Raw genomic sequence first — 16,063 nt, forward strand, 5'->3', positions numbered from 1 at the left:
GGAAATGTATATCAGGATGGGGGACATGTTTACCAGGAAGTGGCCAGGAAGGGGGACATAACTACACAATGAAGGGGGAGGGGGGCAACTCGTACGTCTTTATGGGATTTCAAGATGTTCAGACTTTGAAATGTAGATGTGGATTATAGGGTGAAATCTGATTGCATTCCATGCTAAAATCTAATATGCTGCAATTTTTTCGAGAAAGATCAATCCAACTGCTGTGTCTGGAAAGGGCAGTGGCTCAGCTTCAATGTGTGGTAAGCAGGCATGAGCGTAATGCCCCTGCTTAAGAGAAGAGAAAACTGCAAAGGTAAGATTAAAATCAATTATTTACATAATAGGATTGGTTGGCACTTCGGAAAAAAAAATTGGGTTTAGGGCTACAGTTTGGGCACTTGGCCTGTATAAGGTTCGCCATGACTGCCCTAGGACCACGCCTAGCAGGCAGTGGACTAATGAAAGCCCTAGTGGCCATGAGTTTACAGCCAGTTTTTGAGTGGGTACAAACATAAATTTACAATAGTTTGATCATTAGTCCCTTTCCTAAGAAATCATGTGCATGTAGAGTCAGGGAAATAGATATGTAGTAATTTAATGTCTCCCAACCAATTTCCTTTGCCTATGTGAATTACAATACAGCGTGTCAGAAACTCTTCTTTAAGAATGTCAGATATTAAACATGAAACATAACTCTATTTTGTGTGGTTGTCAGCAGAATTTTAAAGATAAAAATCTTGTGCTTCTGGGATTAGAACCAAGAAAAAGTTTCTCTGGAGCCTTTACTTCCTGTGATCTTTACCACTGCTCCACAGGATAAAGTGATTTTCCTTAGTTATGACTGAGGGCACACATGCAAAAACTCATATATAGTGTAGCAGACTATAAGTCCATGTGATGTGTGAGATGTGACTTCTGACTTCTTCACTCGTCACACATCAGACATCACTGCAGTTTGTGTGTGAGCGGCAGAATTTAAAAAGAAGGGAATTTTGTTTACTTACCGTAAATTCCTTTTCTTCTAGTTCCAATTGGGAGACCCAGACAATTGGGTGTATAGCTACTGCCTCCGGAGGCCACACAAAGTATTACACTCAAAAGTGTAAACCCCTCCCCTCTGCTATACACCCTCCCGTGCATCACGGGCTCCTCAGTTTTGGTGCAAAAGCAGGAAGAAGGAAACATAAATTGGTCTAAGGTAAATTCAATCCGAAGGATGTTCGGAGAACTGAAACCATGACCAAGAACAATTCAATCTGAACAACATGTGTACACAAAGAATAACAGCCCGAAGGGAACAGGGGCGGGTGCTGGGTCTCCCAATTGGAGCTAGAAGAAAAGGAATTTACGGTAAGTAAACAAAATTCCCTTCTTTGTCGCTCCATTGGGAGACCCAGACAATTGGGACGTCCAAAAGCAGTCTCTGGGTGGGTAAAAGAATACCTCGTAATAAAGCCGTAAAATGGCCCCTTCCTACAGGTGGGCAACCGCCGCCTGAAGGACTCGCCTACGTAAGCTGGCATCTGCCGAGCGTAGGTATGCACTAGATAGTGCTCCGTGAAGGCGTGGAGACTCAACCAGGTAGTCGCCTGACACACCTGCTGAGCCGTAGCCTGGTGCAGCAACGCCCAGGACGCACCCACGGCTCTGGGAGAATGGGCCTTCAGCCTTGAAGGAACCGGAAGCCCAGCGGAACGGTAGGCTTCAAGAATTGGTTCCTTGATCCACCGAGCCAAGTTGACTTGGGAGCTTGCGACCCTTTACGCTGGTCAGTGACAAGGACAAGAGCGCATCCGAGCGGCGCAGGGGCGCCGTACAAGAAATGTAGAGTCTGAGTGCTCTCACCAGACCTAACAAGTGCAAATCCGTTCCACGTTGGTGAACCGGATGAGACAAAAAGAAGGTAAGAAGATATCCTGATTGTTCATCTCAGAGGATACCACCTTCGGGAGAAATTCCAGAACCGAACACAGAACCAGCTTGTCCTGGTGAAACACCAGGAAGGGGGACTTTACATGACAGCGCTGCTATGTCAGACACTCTGCGGAGTGACGTGACTGCCACTAGGAAGACCACCCTCTGCGAAAGGCGTGAAAGAATATCCCTCATTGGCTCGAAGGGTGGATTCTGAAGAGCCGGTATCACCCTGTTCCGATCCCAGGGTTCTAGCCAACGCTTGTAAGGAGGGACTATGTGGCAAACCCCCTGCAGGAACGAGCGTACCTGAGGGAGTTTGGCTAGACGCTTTTGAAACACAAACACAGAAAGCGCTGAAACTTGTCCCTTAAGGGAACCGAGAGACAACCCCTTCTCCATTCCGGATTGAAGGAAGGACAGAAGTGGGCAAGGCGAATGGCCAGAGAGTAAAACTCTGATCAGAGCACCAGGATTGCTTGGCCTGTCTCATAGTGGCAATGACCTCTTGAGATAACCCTGAAGACGCTAGGATCCAGTACTCAATGTCTACGCAGTCAGGTTGAGGGCCGCAGAACTCAGAATGCGTCTACCGCCAGAGCTCTGTGATCTTGAGAATGTGCCATGAATGCCGGGACCTTGTTGTTGTGCCGGGACGCCAATAGGTCGACGTCCGGCTTCCCCCAGCGGCAACAGATCTCCTGAAACACGTCCGGTCGAAGAGACCATTCCCCTGCGTCCATGCCCTGGCGACTGAGAAAGTCTGCTTCCCAGTTTTCTACGCCCGGGATGTGAACTGCGGAGATGGTGGATGCTGTGGCTTCCGCCCACAGCAGAATCCGCCGGACTTGCTGGAAGGCTTGCCGACTGCTTGTGCCGCCTTGGTGGTTGATGTATGCCACCGCCGTGGCGTTGTCCGACTGAATTCGGATCTGCCTGCCTTCCAGCCATGGCTGGAACGCTATTAGGGCTAGAACACTGCCCTTCTCTCCAGAACATTGCTCTGGAGGGAGGACTCTGCTGAGTCCATGTACCCTGAGCCCTGTGGTGGGGGAAGACTCCCTGACAGACTCGCGTCCGCCGTGACCACAGCCCAGGATGTGGGCAGGAAGGATTTTTCCTTCGACAAGAGTGAGAAGAAGCCACCACTGAAGGGAGGACATGGCTGCCCGAGAAGGAGTAACGTTCTTGTCGAGGGACGTCGATTTGCTGTCCCATTTGCGGAGAAAGTCCCATTAAAGTGGGCGCAGATGAATCTGCGCAAACGGAGCTGCCTCTATTGCTGCCACCAACTTCTCTAGGAAGTGCATGAGGCGCCTCAAGGGTGTGACTGGGCTCGAAGGAACGATTGCACCCCTGTCTGTAGTGAACGCTGTTTGTCCAGCGGAAGCTTCACTATCGCTGAGAGAGTATGAAACTCCATGCCGAGATATGTCAGTGATTGGGCCGGTGCCAATTTTGAGTTTAGGAAAAATTGATGAACCACCCGAATCTCTGGAGAGTCTCTAGAGCAATGTTCAGTCTGTGTTGGCATGCCATCCGAGAGGGGGCCTTGACCAGCAGATTGCCTGAGAGAGTAGGATCGCTACCACCGTTGTCATGACCTTGGTGAAGGCCCGTAGGGCTGTCACCAGGCCGAAAGTTAGTGCCACGAACTGAAGGTGTTCGTTCCCTATGGCGAAGCGCAGGAAGCGCTGATATTCTGGTACAAACGGCACGTGGAAATAAGCATCCCTGATGTCGATTGATGCTAGGGAACCTCCTTGGGCCATCAAAGGTGATGGCAAGCGGAGAGATTCCATCCGGAACCTTCAGGTTCTCCGTCCGTTGAGCCGTGTGAAGTCCAGAACGGGGCGGAGTAATCCGTCCTATCTGGTACCACGAACAAGCTGGAGTAAAAAACCGCGACTACGTTCTTGAAGGGGAACGAGGATCGCAACTCCTCCTGCCTTCGGAGTGTTCACCGACTGGAAACGTGCATCGGCTCGCTCGGGGGACGGAGATGCTGTGAATCAACGAGTCAGAGGACGAGAACTGAGCTCTATCCTGTGACCGTAAGACAGAATGTCTCCTACATCGGTCTTGGACATGTGGGGACCACTCCCCTGACCTGGACCGCCATGCAGAAAAGGTTCTCTGTGCACGGCGGAGGATGAAAATACCACCGCCGGAGACGTCAAAGACGCTAGTTGCGGAGCACAGGATGACCGCATTGATCTGCGACAGAGCAGCTGAGATAGCCTGGAGTGCCCACCCCTGCAAAGGCTGGGGCAACGGACGCGCCTATGGCTTCATAGATTGATCCCATTAGGAGTTCTATCTGTCTGTCCGTGGCATTCTTGAGCGTGGACCCGCCAGCCACTGCTACTACTGATCTAGCCGCCAGTCCGAGACTGGCGGGCACCTTATGACACTGAGCCGAAACCTTAACAACGTCAGAGGGGAAGGGACAACGTGTGTTATAAGGCGTTCAGTAAAACGCTTGTCCGGGAAGGTGTGCTTCTGGACAGAATCTGTGAAGCCTTGAGAGCCACGTCCGGACAGAGTCCTGGGTTGCGACCTCCGCCCCATCCTCTAGAGGGCCCTCAAGCTGAGACCCTAGAAGTTGGGGAAGATTCCCAGCAAGGCTGCTTAGCCGGACTGGGACTGCGGTTCGTGCTGGAGTTTACCACGTACTAACTAGAGGCCACCCCAGGAACACGCTTCGTCGCAGACCGAGGGAGGCCTGGGGCGATCCCGCAGTGCCCGGGGCCTGTGTAAGGGGCCGGTCTGGACTGCAAACACCTAGTCTCTTAGCCGACCATTTGTCCATAGCCTGAGACATGGATAATGAAAATGACCCAGAGAGTGTCTCAGCAAAGCTGTAACTCTGTCCCTGCCGCCTGGACAGGGAACGCCGGCGAAGCTCAACCAGTGAAACTGCATTCAAACATTATATAGCCATATATACAGTGTATCCCATATACAGTTCATCACACTAGGGGGCCCAGCATCGAGAAGAAGCCCCCTGGTGTACCGACCCTGAAGCAGTATGTGCTGCTGAAAACATGGCTGTCGGCGTGTAGAGTGGAGGGGGGAGCCGTGGGCGTAACCCCAAAAGTGCAGGAATCTGGTGCCCTGAGCGAAACGTGAGGGAGGCGGAGGACAGCCAAGTGTGCTCCAGCCGTCACTGCTAGCCTCCGACTGACCGTCCCGCCCTTCCCCCTGACTGGCAGGTGCAGGGACGAGAGTTTAAGGCGCTAGGCCGCAAAAGCCGGGAACTAAAGTTACAGACCGCGGCCGGCAAGCAGGCGCGGTCGGCGCGGTAGTCGCCAAGTCTGAGGCGAAGCTGCTCTCTGCACCGTCCCCAAGGGGACACTGAGTCCTTGAGGGGATCAGTTCCGTAGCGTGATTAGTGAGGGGGGCGTAGGACAGCGAAGTGTGCTCCGGCCCTCACTGTCGGCGTCAGCCCGACTGTCCCGCCCTTCCTCCTGACTGGCAGGTCCGGGGGTGGTATAATGATTGAACAGTGCCCGGGGCTGGACTGTAAGGCTTCTCTAGGAGTAGCCAAAAAGCAACAGTGCGACCATACAACAAGCATATATATATATATATATATATATATATATATGTACACTTCGGCACTCAGTGGGGCCAGCACCTCAGGTGCTGCTTACCGACCGCTCACAGCGGTTGTGTGATCACCAGAATCCGTGCCCGGGCCCCCCTGATGTTGTCTCTCTTCTCCAGCGCCAGAAGTGCTGACAGTAATGGCTGCCGGCGTTCTGTGGGGAGGATGGGGCCGTGGGCGTGCCCTAAAAAGTGCGGGAATCTAGTGCCCCACTGTGCTGAGTGAGGCGGGAGGATACAGAGTATGCTCCAGCCCTCAGTGCTGCCGTCCTGTGCAGCGTCCCGCCCTTCCCCTGACTGGCAGGCCTGTGGGCGGGAATAAGCGAAACTAGGACGCAAAAGCCGGGGACTAAAGTTATAAGCGCGGCCGGCAAATAAGCACGGCCGGCGCGGTAGTCCCCGGCGCACTAACACACCCAGCAGTGCTGCAGTGTGTATGGCACAAGCGCTCCATGCGCGGTCCCCACGGGGACACAGAGTACCTCACAGTAGCAGGGCCTTGTCCCTGACGATACCCGGCTCCTGTCCAGCAGATTCCCAGGGGCTGCGGAGGGAGCACGGTCCCAGTGCCTGGAGACCGAGTAGGATCCCACTTCACCCAGAGCCCTGAAGGGATGGGGAAGGAAAACAGCATGTGGCTCCTGCCTATGTACCCGCAATGGGTACCTCAACCTTAACAACACCGCCGACAAGAGTGGGGTGAGAAGGGAGCATGCTGGGGGCCCTGTTATGGGTCCTCTTTTCTTCCATCCGACCTAGTCAGCAGCTGCTGCTGACTAAGATGTGGAGCTATGCGTGGATGTCAGCCTCCTTCGCACAAAGCATAAAAACTGAGGAGCCCGTGATGCACGGGAGGGTGTATAGCAGAGGGGAGGGGTTTACACTTTTGAGTGTAATACTTTGTGTGGCCTCCGGAGGCAGTAGCTATACACCCAATTGTCTGGGTCTCCCAATGGAGCGACAAAGAAAAGTCAAATTTAATTTATCCACTCCTGGGATTGAACCGATGTGCCACACTCCACAGGTAGCAACTTTACCAATCAGCCGTGCACTGGAGACAGGGTGGATGGCTGTCTTTCTTGCCTTATGAGAGTAACCAAGCAAATATTCTGCTCTAGTCCTGATTCTCAGTCTGATGTTTGAGATGTGACTCTCACACATCAACACTCACTGATCAGACGCAAATATCATTTGAGTATGGCTGGAGGTCAGTGGGGAAAGTCCAGCGTTTCGGGTTCTAGTCCCCATAGTGCAGAGGTTCCCAACTCCAGTCCTCAAGGCACACCAACAGTGCATGTTTTCAGGATTTCCTTAGTATTGCACAGGTGATAATTTAATCACCTGCAAAGGTGCTGAATCCAACACCCATGCAATGCTAAAGAAATCCTGAAAACATGCACTGTTGGTGTGCCTTGAGGACTGGAGTTGGGAACCTCTGCCATAGTGGATGGGTGTATTTTTTTATTTGAAAGGATAATACTATGTGTGACATCGATGCCTTACCATTAAGTCATAGGTTCATTATTTATTGGATTTCATATTTGGGTAGTAATTTATCATAGGAAAAAATGTCAGGTGTAAATGATCAAACAAGGTATTTCTGATGTTTGACACTGATATATGATCATGTCCTAAAATAGACACTGTACATGTGTGCCTCATTAGAAAGCAAAAACTCCACACACTCAGATGTAAAACAGATCCAGCACTTTATTTCATTATGAAGTCAGAGAAATACAGTCAACCTCGCTCCATAAACTATTGTAGAGGGCTCTGTATGGGCCTTGGATTGTAGCCGATCCTTCCAGAATGATCTGTTGATGAATGTATACAGTTAGCTACCAGAACCTGCCGGCATTAGCTCTAAGACCATTATATTGCCTTGTGGATATTTTCAGATTTATATTCTCCCACCAAATAATGCATCAGAAGTGCCTGCTCGCTGTTACTTTTCACCACCTGTGAATCTTCTTCAAATTGATAACAACTGGGGTCTATACTGTAAAGACTTTAAAAGGTTATTCTCCTTAAAATGGTTAAAAAAAGCAAAGTTTGCAATTTACTTAAATATCCTCTTCATTCTCAAGATATCTTCTGCTTCTATAATTTATGACTCGAGGTGCGCAGCGCTAGCAAGATCCTTCAAATACAGATTGTAAACTCTGCACTGAAGCAAAAGATAGCAGGATGAAGCCATCTCAATGCCTCAGCGCTCCTACGATGCACTCTCATAAAGCAGAGTCAGGGGGTGCAGCGTTGGAGACAGCGGCATAGCTTTGCCACTAAACTCAACTGTCAGTCAACATTGCACTGCCACGCAGAAGGAAGCTGTGCAGCGGTGTGCTCGTGTTCAGTAGATTGACTCAGAACGTTGTCTCACCCCTGTAAGGATACAAAATCACAGTCTTCGAAAATATTCAGTGTTTTAGAGCAGTGTTTCTCAGCTCCAGTTCTCCAGAATCCACAACAGGTCTGGATTTCTTTAGTATTGTAAAATGTGGCATCGGTTACTGGAACTATTGCTCTTCCCGTGGCTCGGGTGCACATCTTGCTGCCTGAGATGTCATTCTGTGTAGTCCGTAACCTCATATTTAAGATTCTTCATTGTTAAGTACTTTGGAGAAGTAGATGGTTGTACATGGCTACCACAACGCCTGGAGTGCCAAGTAGGGAAGTGGAGGATCAGATCCTTCTCACAGATACTGACAACATGGCTCAGATAGGATTACCCCTTTACATTCTGATCATCCTTAGGGAGTGGAATAATTAATTACTGATCTATTGGATCCTTCAAATCATGATCAGCTGGGAAGGAGCACTGGAATTTTTTGGTAAGCGCTACTTTCACAAGATCTGAATATGACTGCAATTCTGCACCCTTTAAGATAACAATTCCTGTTCGTGTCAGAGCCGCACACCCATAATACTTTCGCATTAAAATTAAACTTACGAGAATAGAAGAAAAATGGGTGGCACTCACCACTGCTGCATGATTTTGTGGCTTGTTATTCCACTGTCATATGGGAATACCGAGTGAAAGCACAGAATGGGCTACAGCTGTGTTGTATCGGATTACACTTCATCAGGACCAGACGACAAGCAGTTAGATGCAAAACATATCACTTTGGAATTAAAAACTGCAAAATAATTCTCGTTGGGCACCACCGTGCCTGGCGTTCTCCCCTAACAAGCATTGGATTCTCGAATGGGAAATACAACAACAGTGCCGGCCGGTCTGCTGACCTTTTGAAATGGTTGAAAGTAGAGTTCTAACCTTGTACGATCCATCAGTTTTTTTTTTTTGCTAAGTATTGAAATGAAATTGAATGGGAAAGGTTTTACTTCCTTTACATACAATGTCCACTTTTAAAAAATAAAAATAAGGGGAATATGCAAATAACATATGTTCCTGTAAAGCAAGCCCTTAGTATTGACAGATCCTAATTCTACTCGAAGCATGTTTTCAGAGTGCTACATATGGATTGCAGAGTCTTAAAGAGACAAAATGGCACATTCAAGAACACAATTTTTTAACCATTGGACCTGTTGCCTTTATCCAGCTCATAATCAAACACACGAGCCAAAAAACAACATGACTGATAATGGAACTTGGTGTAAACCGTAAATTAACTACATCTTTACCCAATAGGAATTTTCCATACGTCATCTTATCTTAATAAATCCTTCAAAGTAAGAAAACTGTTAAAAAGAATAAATGGTGGTGGATGAAAGCAGAATGCATTTACACCTATGTATTCAGAGTCCACAACATATTCTCTAGCCCTTGTGTTTTACTTATTCCTCCTTGGAGATTACTGGACGCTCTGGAATGAGGAGAATACGGTCATCCCATGTTCTGAACTTCATTGATTTACACAATGTCCCATAAAAGCATGTAGAAGAGTCTGTGCAACATGAAGAGCTGGACATCACGTACTGAACCATAGCAGCACTGGAGGGTGTAGATTCAGTCATTTTGCATTCTGTTGTTTTTTCACAACCATGTTCCAAGTGAGATATGCAGAACAATAAGTCACAAGCAAGGTGACATTAATGGCGCCGGTGGAGTGGTCTCACCCCCCTTGTGCTATGGGAAGTTTCCCAACTTTAGGGTTGGGGAAGGCACTTGGGTAATATTTCTATCCAGTTTTCCATTGGGGGGGAGGGGGCAGCTAGAACTATGTAGTCCAGGGTCTCTTTCCTCACTACTTCAGCTATTTTATAACACTGCTCACAGATTTCTACATGTAGCCTAAGAAGAAAGAAATCTCGTGTCTTGCAAACTATAAGAAAAGGTTGTAAAACGGAGGGCTGCAAGTGATTACAAAGCATCTCCTGCCATGCAATGGACTGCAGCCTCTGGCTTACTATGATGGACGGCCAGACTTACACCATTCGTACCTGGACAGTATGTGTTAAATAAACGCTAATGCTGCCCTTGGGGTCTGAAGGTGTTTTCACAGTACAAGTAAATCCAGAGTCGATATGCCTAAGGTGCTCGCACTTTAGATGGTACTGCTGGGTGAATGATCGTAATCGCATGTATAATGTAATAGAAGCCCAAAGGCAACAAGTATCCTGAACAGTGACCCACCAAGATGCTAGAAGAAGGCAACGTCTGACATGCGGTCCATATTCTGTATAAAAAGTAGACTTGTATTTGAAGGAATTGTGGCACAAGTGAGAGACCCCTCTCCAAACATGATCATGTGGAGATGCTTGGTCCCAATGGGTGCATCCCTGCAGTGGCTTATTTTTTTTTTTTTTTAGAACATGAAGCTCAGGTCCTAGTGTTAACGTTGGTGCTTTGGTCCGAGAGATGAGGTCAGACGAAGGTTTACATGGCTGCTGTGTCTATCTGTACATACAGCTGCCTGACGCCAGCCTAAGGAAAGAGGAGAGAGAAAAAAAAAAAGTTTTAGATTGGTTCTCTGATGGCAAATTCCATCATGTAACAGATCGGAAAAAAAATGTCTGGAGCTAGAAAGTCCCAAAAATGTATTGTTAATGTATTGTTAATGGATACGCTATTTATCATTTCATCTTTGTCTCATGAAGGGAGTATACAATTATTCATGCTCCCAGAAGAAGCAGGGCAAAACGTACGTGAGGGTGGAGGGACAGTCTAAATAAACCACATCCAAAAATAAGCTATCGGAGGTAAGATTCAGAAGAGACCACCTGAGACAAACCTCTAAAACATAAGTCTTTATTGATATTAAATATTAAAGTGAGACACCATGTGTCTGACAAACATAAAGAACAAAAGACAATGTGCTCGTGAAGGGCCAGATAGAGGTAGGTAGAAAAAAAGCGTGCAGGAATATACTGATAATGGATAGCTAGATTATCTAGCCCAGGGTACCGGCCTGAGAAGCCCAGGGTACCGGCCTGAATGGTGGACCCAGGGGCTTGATCCTAACTGCTGCTGATACAGTATATGACTGGAACATAGGATTCAGTCCAGCTCAGGAACCAACAAATCTAATTGTTTCTGTTTGTTTCTGTTTTGCACACAATTCACCTGGTTGGTGGTGGGCATAGGCCAGGGAAGAGCAGGGACAGCCAGGGATAGCCACCCGGAGCGGGGGGTGTTCTGTACATTATAACACTCTCCGCAGGTAGGAAGGATAAGTGAAGGATCTAACTAGTCCCTCCTAGATTGCCTAGAATTCATCTAGCTATCCATTATCAGTATATTCCTGCACGCTTTTTTTCTACCTACCTCTATCTGGCCCTTCACGAGCACATTGTCTTTTGTCCTTTATGTTTGTCAGACACATGGTATCTCACTTTAATATTTAATATCAATAAAGACTTATGTTTTAGAGGTTTGTCTCAGGTGGTCTCTTCTGGAGGGACAGTCTACCTGAAGCTGGGCACCTAGCGTCATACCTACAACAGGTAATATTGATGACCATTTAGGTGAAACGTATTATATATGCTGTGCCTCAATTTAGCTTGATTAGACAGAGCAAAACTATTTAGCAGTGGGGAATCATTTTCATGGTAACCTAAAGATATTAGTACTTGTGGAGGGGTTTCTGCATATGATGAGGTGAGCTTGTCATCAGTGGAAGTATCAAGGTATTTAGACCTACTGAATTACTCTTGGTAGCCAAAAAAGACTTATTAGAACCCATCATAAACTGTATGGTGTTAGCATGTAACTATATAATAAATGTTACAGTGCCATCTTTAGAAATTTAGTGTGTGTGTATATATATATATATATTATATATATATATATATATATATATATATATATATATATATATATATATATATATATATATATAATACTTTAATAAAGAGGTCTATTTTATTCAATGCATTAATCTCTTACTGTCTCCGATTTATTATATGGAGATATTTTTGGTTGTTTCCATGAAACTATCTTGGAATGGTGCTTTGAAGAGGCTTGGGGGTTTCTATTTAAAGCAAGTCACCTTTAAGAAGGGAATTTTGTTTACTTACCGTAAATTCCTTTTCTTCTAGCTCCAATTGGGAGACCCAGACAATTGGGTGTATAGCTCATGCCTCCGGAGGCCACACAAAGTATTACACTAAAAGTGTAAAGCCCCTCCCCTTCTGCCTATACACCCCCCGTGCATCACGGGCTCCTCAGTTTTGGTGCAAAAGCAAGAAGGAGGAAAAAATTATAAATTGGTTTAAAGTAAATTCAATCCGAAGGAATATCGGAGAACTGAAACCATTCAACATGAACATGTGTACACAAAGAACAACAGCCCGAAGGGAACAGGGGCGGGTGCTGGGTCTCCCAATTGGAGCTAGAAGAAAAGGAATTTACGGTAAGTAAACAAAATTCCCTTCTTCTTTGTCGCTCCATTGGGAGACCCAGACAATTGGGACGTCCAAAAGCAGTCCCTGGGTGGGTAAAATAATACCTCGTAATAGAGCCGTAAACGGCTCCGTCCTACAGGTGGGCAACCGCCGCCTGAAGGACTCGCCTACCTAGGCTGGCATCTGCCGAAGCATAGGTATGCACCTGATAGTGTTTCGTGAAAGTGTGCAGGCTCGACCAGGTAGCTGCCTGACACACCTGCTGAGCCGTAGCCTGGTGCCGCAAGGCCCAGGACGCTCCCACGGCCCTGGTAGAATGGGCCTTCAGCCCTGAGGGAACCGGAAGCCCCGAGGAACGATAAGCTTCGAGAATTGGTTCCTTGATCCACCGAGCCAGGGTTGATTTGGAAGCTTGTGACCCTTTACGCTGGCCAGCGACAAGGACAAAAGTGCATCCGAGCGGCGCAGGGGCGCCGTACGAGAAATGTAGAATCTGAGTGCTCTCACCAGATCTAACAAGTGCAAATCCTTTTCACATTGGTGAACTGGATGAGGACAAAAAGAGGGTAAGGAGATATCCTGATTGAGATGAAAGGGGGATACCACCTTAGGGAGAAATTCCGGAACCGGACGCAGAACCACCTTGTCCTGGTGAAACACCAGGAAAGGGGCTTTGCACGACAATGCTGCTAGCTCAGACACTCTCCGAAGTGAAGTGACTGCGAAAGGCGTGAGAGAGAAATATCCCTCATTGGCTCGAACGGTGGTTTCTGAAGAGCCATCAGCACCCTGTTCAGATCCCAGGGTTCTAACGGACGCTTGTAAGGAGGGACGATGTGACAAACCCCCTGCAGGAACGTGCGTACCTGTGGAAGTCTGGCTAGGCGCTTCTGAAAAAACACAGAGCGCAGAGACTTGTCCCTTAAGGGAGCCAAGCGACAAACCCTTTTCCAATCCGGATTGAAGGAAGGACAGAAAAGTGGGCAAGGTAAATGGCCAGGGAGAAAAACCCTGAGCAGAGCACCACGACAGGAATATCTTCCACGTCCTATGGTAGATCTTGGCGGATGTTGGCTTCCTAGCCTGTCTCATAGTGGCAATGACCTCTTGAGATAACCCTGAAGACGCTAGGATCCAGGACTCAATGGCCACACAGTCAGGTTGAGGGCCGCAGAATTCAGATGGAAAAACGGCCCTTGAGACAGCAAGTCTGGTCGGTCTGGTAGTGCCCACGGTTGGCCGACCGTGAGATGCCACAGATCCGGGTACCACGACCTCCTCGGCCAGTCTGGAGCGACGAGGATGGCGCGGCGGCAGTCTGCCCTGATCTTGCGTAACACTCTGGGCAACAGTGCCAGAGGAGGAAACACATAAGGGAGTTGAAACTGCGACCAATCCTGAACTAAGGCGTCTGCCGCCAGAGCTCTGTGATCTTGAGACCGTGCCATGAATGTCGGGACCTTGTTGTTGTGCCGGGACGCCATTAGGTCGACGTCCGGCATGCCCCAGCGGCAACAGATCTCCTGAAACACGTCCGGGTGAAGGGACCATTCCCCTGCGTCCATGCCCTGGCGACTGAGAAAGTCTGCTTCCCAGTTTTCTACGCCCGGGATGTGAACTGCGGATATGGTGGAGGCTGTGGCTTCCACCCACAGCAGAATCCGCCGGACTTCCTGGAAGGCTTGCCGACTGCGTGTCCCGCCTTGGTGGTTGATGTATGCCACCGCTGTGGAGTTGTCCGACTGAATTCGGATCTGTTTGCCTTCCAGCCACGGCTGGAACGCCTTTAGGGCAAGATACACTGCCCTTATCTCCAGAACATTGATCTGAAGGGAGGACTCTGTCTGAGTCCAAGTACCCTGAGCCCTGTGGTGGAGAAAAACCGCTCCCCACCCTGACAGGCTCGCGTCCGTCGTGACCACCGCCCAGGATGGGGGCAGGAAGGATTTCCCCTTCGACAGAGAAGTGGGGAGAAGCCACCACTGAAGGGAAGCCTTGGCTGCCCGAGAAAGGGAGACGTTCCTGTCGAGGGACGTCGACTTCCTGTCCCATTTGCGGAGAATGTCCCATTGAAGTGGGCGCAGGTGAAACTGCGCAAAAGGAACTGCCTCCATTGCTGCTACCATCTTCCCTAGGAAGTGCATGAGGCGCCTCAGGGGGTGTGACTGGCCTTGAAGGAGAGATTGCACCCCTGTCTGTAGTGAACGCTGTTTGTTCAGCGGAAGCTTCACTATCGCTGAGAGAGTATGAAACTCCATGCCAAGATATGTCAGTGATTGGGCCGGTGTCAGATTTGACTTTGGAAAGTTGATGATCCACCCGAAACTCTGGAGAGTCTCCAGAGCAATGTTCAGGCTGTGTTGGCATGTCCCTTGAGAGGGTGCCTTGACAAGTAGATCGTCTAAATAAGGGATCACCGAGTGTCCCTGAGAGTGTAGGATTGCCACCACTGTTGCCATAACCTTGGTGAAGACCCGTGGGGCTGTCGCCAGGCCAAAAGGCAGTGCCACGAACTGAAGGTGTTCGTCCCCTATGGCGAAACGAAGGAAGCGCTGATGCTCTGGTGCAATCGGTACGTGGAGATAAGAATCTTTGATGTCGATTGATGCTAGGAAATCTCCTTGGGACATTGAGGCGATGACGGAGCGGAGTGATTCCATCCGGAACCGCCTGGTTTTCACATGGTTGTTGAGCAGTTTTAGGTCCAGAACAGGACGGAAGGATCCGTCCTTTTTTGGCACCACGAACAGGTTGGAGTAAAAACCGTGACCCCGTTGTTGAAGAGGAACAGGGATCACCACTTCCTCCGCCTTCAGAGTGCCCACCGCCTGCAGAAGAGCATCGGCTCTTTCGGGGGGCGGAGATGTTCTGAAGAAACGAGTCGGAGGGCGAGAGCTGAACTCTATCCTGTAACCGTGAGATAGAATGTCTCTCACCCATCGGTCTTTTACCTGTGGCAGCCAGGCGTCGCAAAAGCGGGAGAGCCTGCCACCGACCGAGGATGCGGTTTGAGGAGGCCGCTTTGGGAGCGGTTCCTCCGGCGGTCTTTTTAGGACGTGACTTAGACCGCCATGAATCGGAGTTCCTCTGATCTTTGAGGCCTTTTGGACGAGGAGAATTGAGACCTGCCCGCGGTCCGAAAGGACCGAAACCTCGATTGTACCTTCCGTGGTTGAGGTCTGTTTGGTCTGGACTGGGGTAAGGATGAGTCCTTTCCCTTGGATTGTTTAATGATTTCATCCAATCGCTCACCAAACAAGCGGTCGCCAGACAATGGCAAACCGGTTAAGAACTTTTTGGAAGCAGAATCTGCCTTCCATTCACGTAGCCACATGGCCCTGCGGACTACCACCGAATTGGCGGATGCTACCGCCGTACGGCTCGCAGAGTCCAGAATAGCATTAATGGCGTAGGACGCAAACGCTGACGCCTGAGTGGTTAAGGACACCACTTGCGGGGCAGATGTACGTGTTACTGCATTAATCTGCGCCTGACAAGCTGAGATAGCTTGGAGTGCCCATACGGCTGCGAATGCTGGAGCAAACGACGCGCCGATAGCTTCATAGATGGATTTCAACCATAGTTCCATCTGTCTGTCAGTGGCATCTTTGAGTGAAGCCCCATCTTCCACTGCAACTATGGATCTAGCCGCCAGTCTGGAGATTGGAGGATCCACCTTAGGACACTGAGTCCAGCCCTTGACAACATCAGGGGGGAAGGGATAACGTGTATCCTT

The 16,063-nt window shown here is 48.9% G+C and overlaps 1 protein-coding gene across 1 annotated transcript in view; it reads right to left on the bottom strand.

Moving 5' to 3' along the window:
• Positions 1 to 7,215: 7,215 nt before the first annotated feature.
• Positions 7,216 to 16,063, bottom strand: part of SLC30A7 (solute carrier family 30 member 7) — a 71,400-nt gene continuing 62,552 nt past the window's right edge. Inside the window, exon 11 of the mRNA XM_075322215.1 lies at positions 7,216 to 10,408. Within this exon, the coding sequence (XP_075178330.1) occupies positions 10,361 to 10,408 (48 nt within the window). The 3' untranslated portion in view covers positions 7,216 to 10,360. The remainder of the gene's footprint in view (positions 10,409 to 16,063) is intronic.

The sequence above is a fragment of the Anomaloglossus baeobatrachus genome, chromosome 8, assembly GCF_048569485.1.
Source record: "Anomaloglossus baeobatrachus isolate aAnoBae1 chromosome 8, aAnoBae1.hap1, whole genome shotgun sequence".
Lineage (NCBI taxonomy): Eukaryota > Metazoa > Chordata > Amphibia > Anura > Aromobatidae > Anomaloglossus > Anomaloglossus baeobatrachus.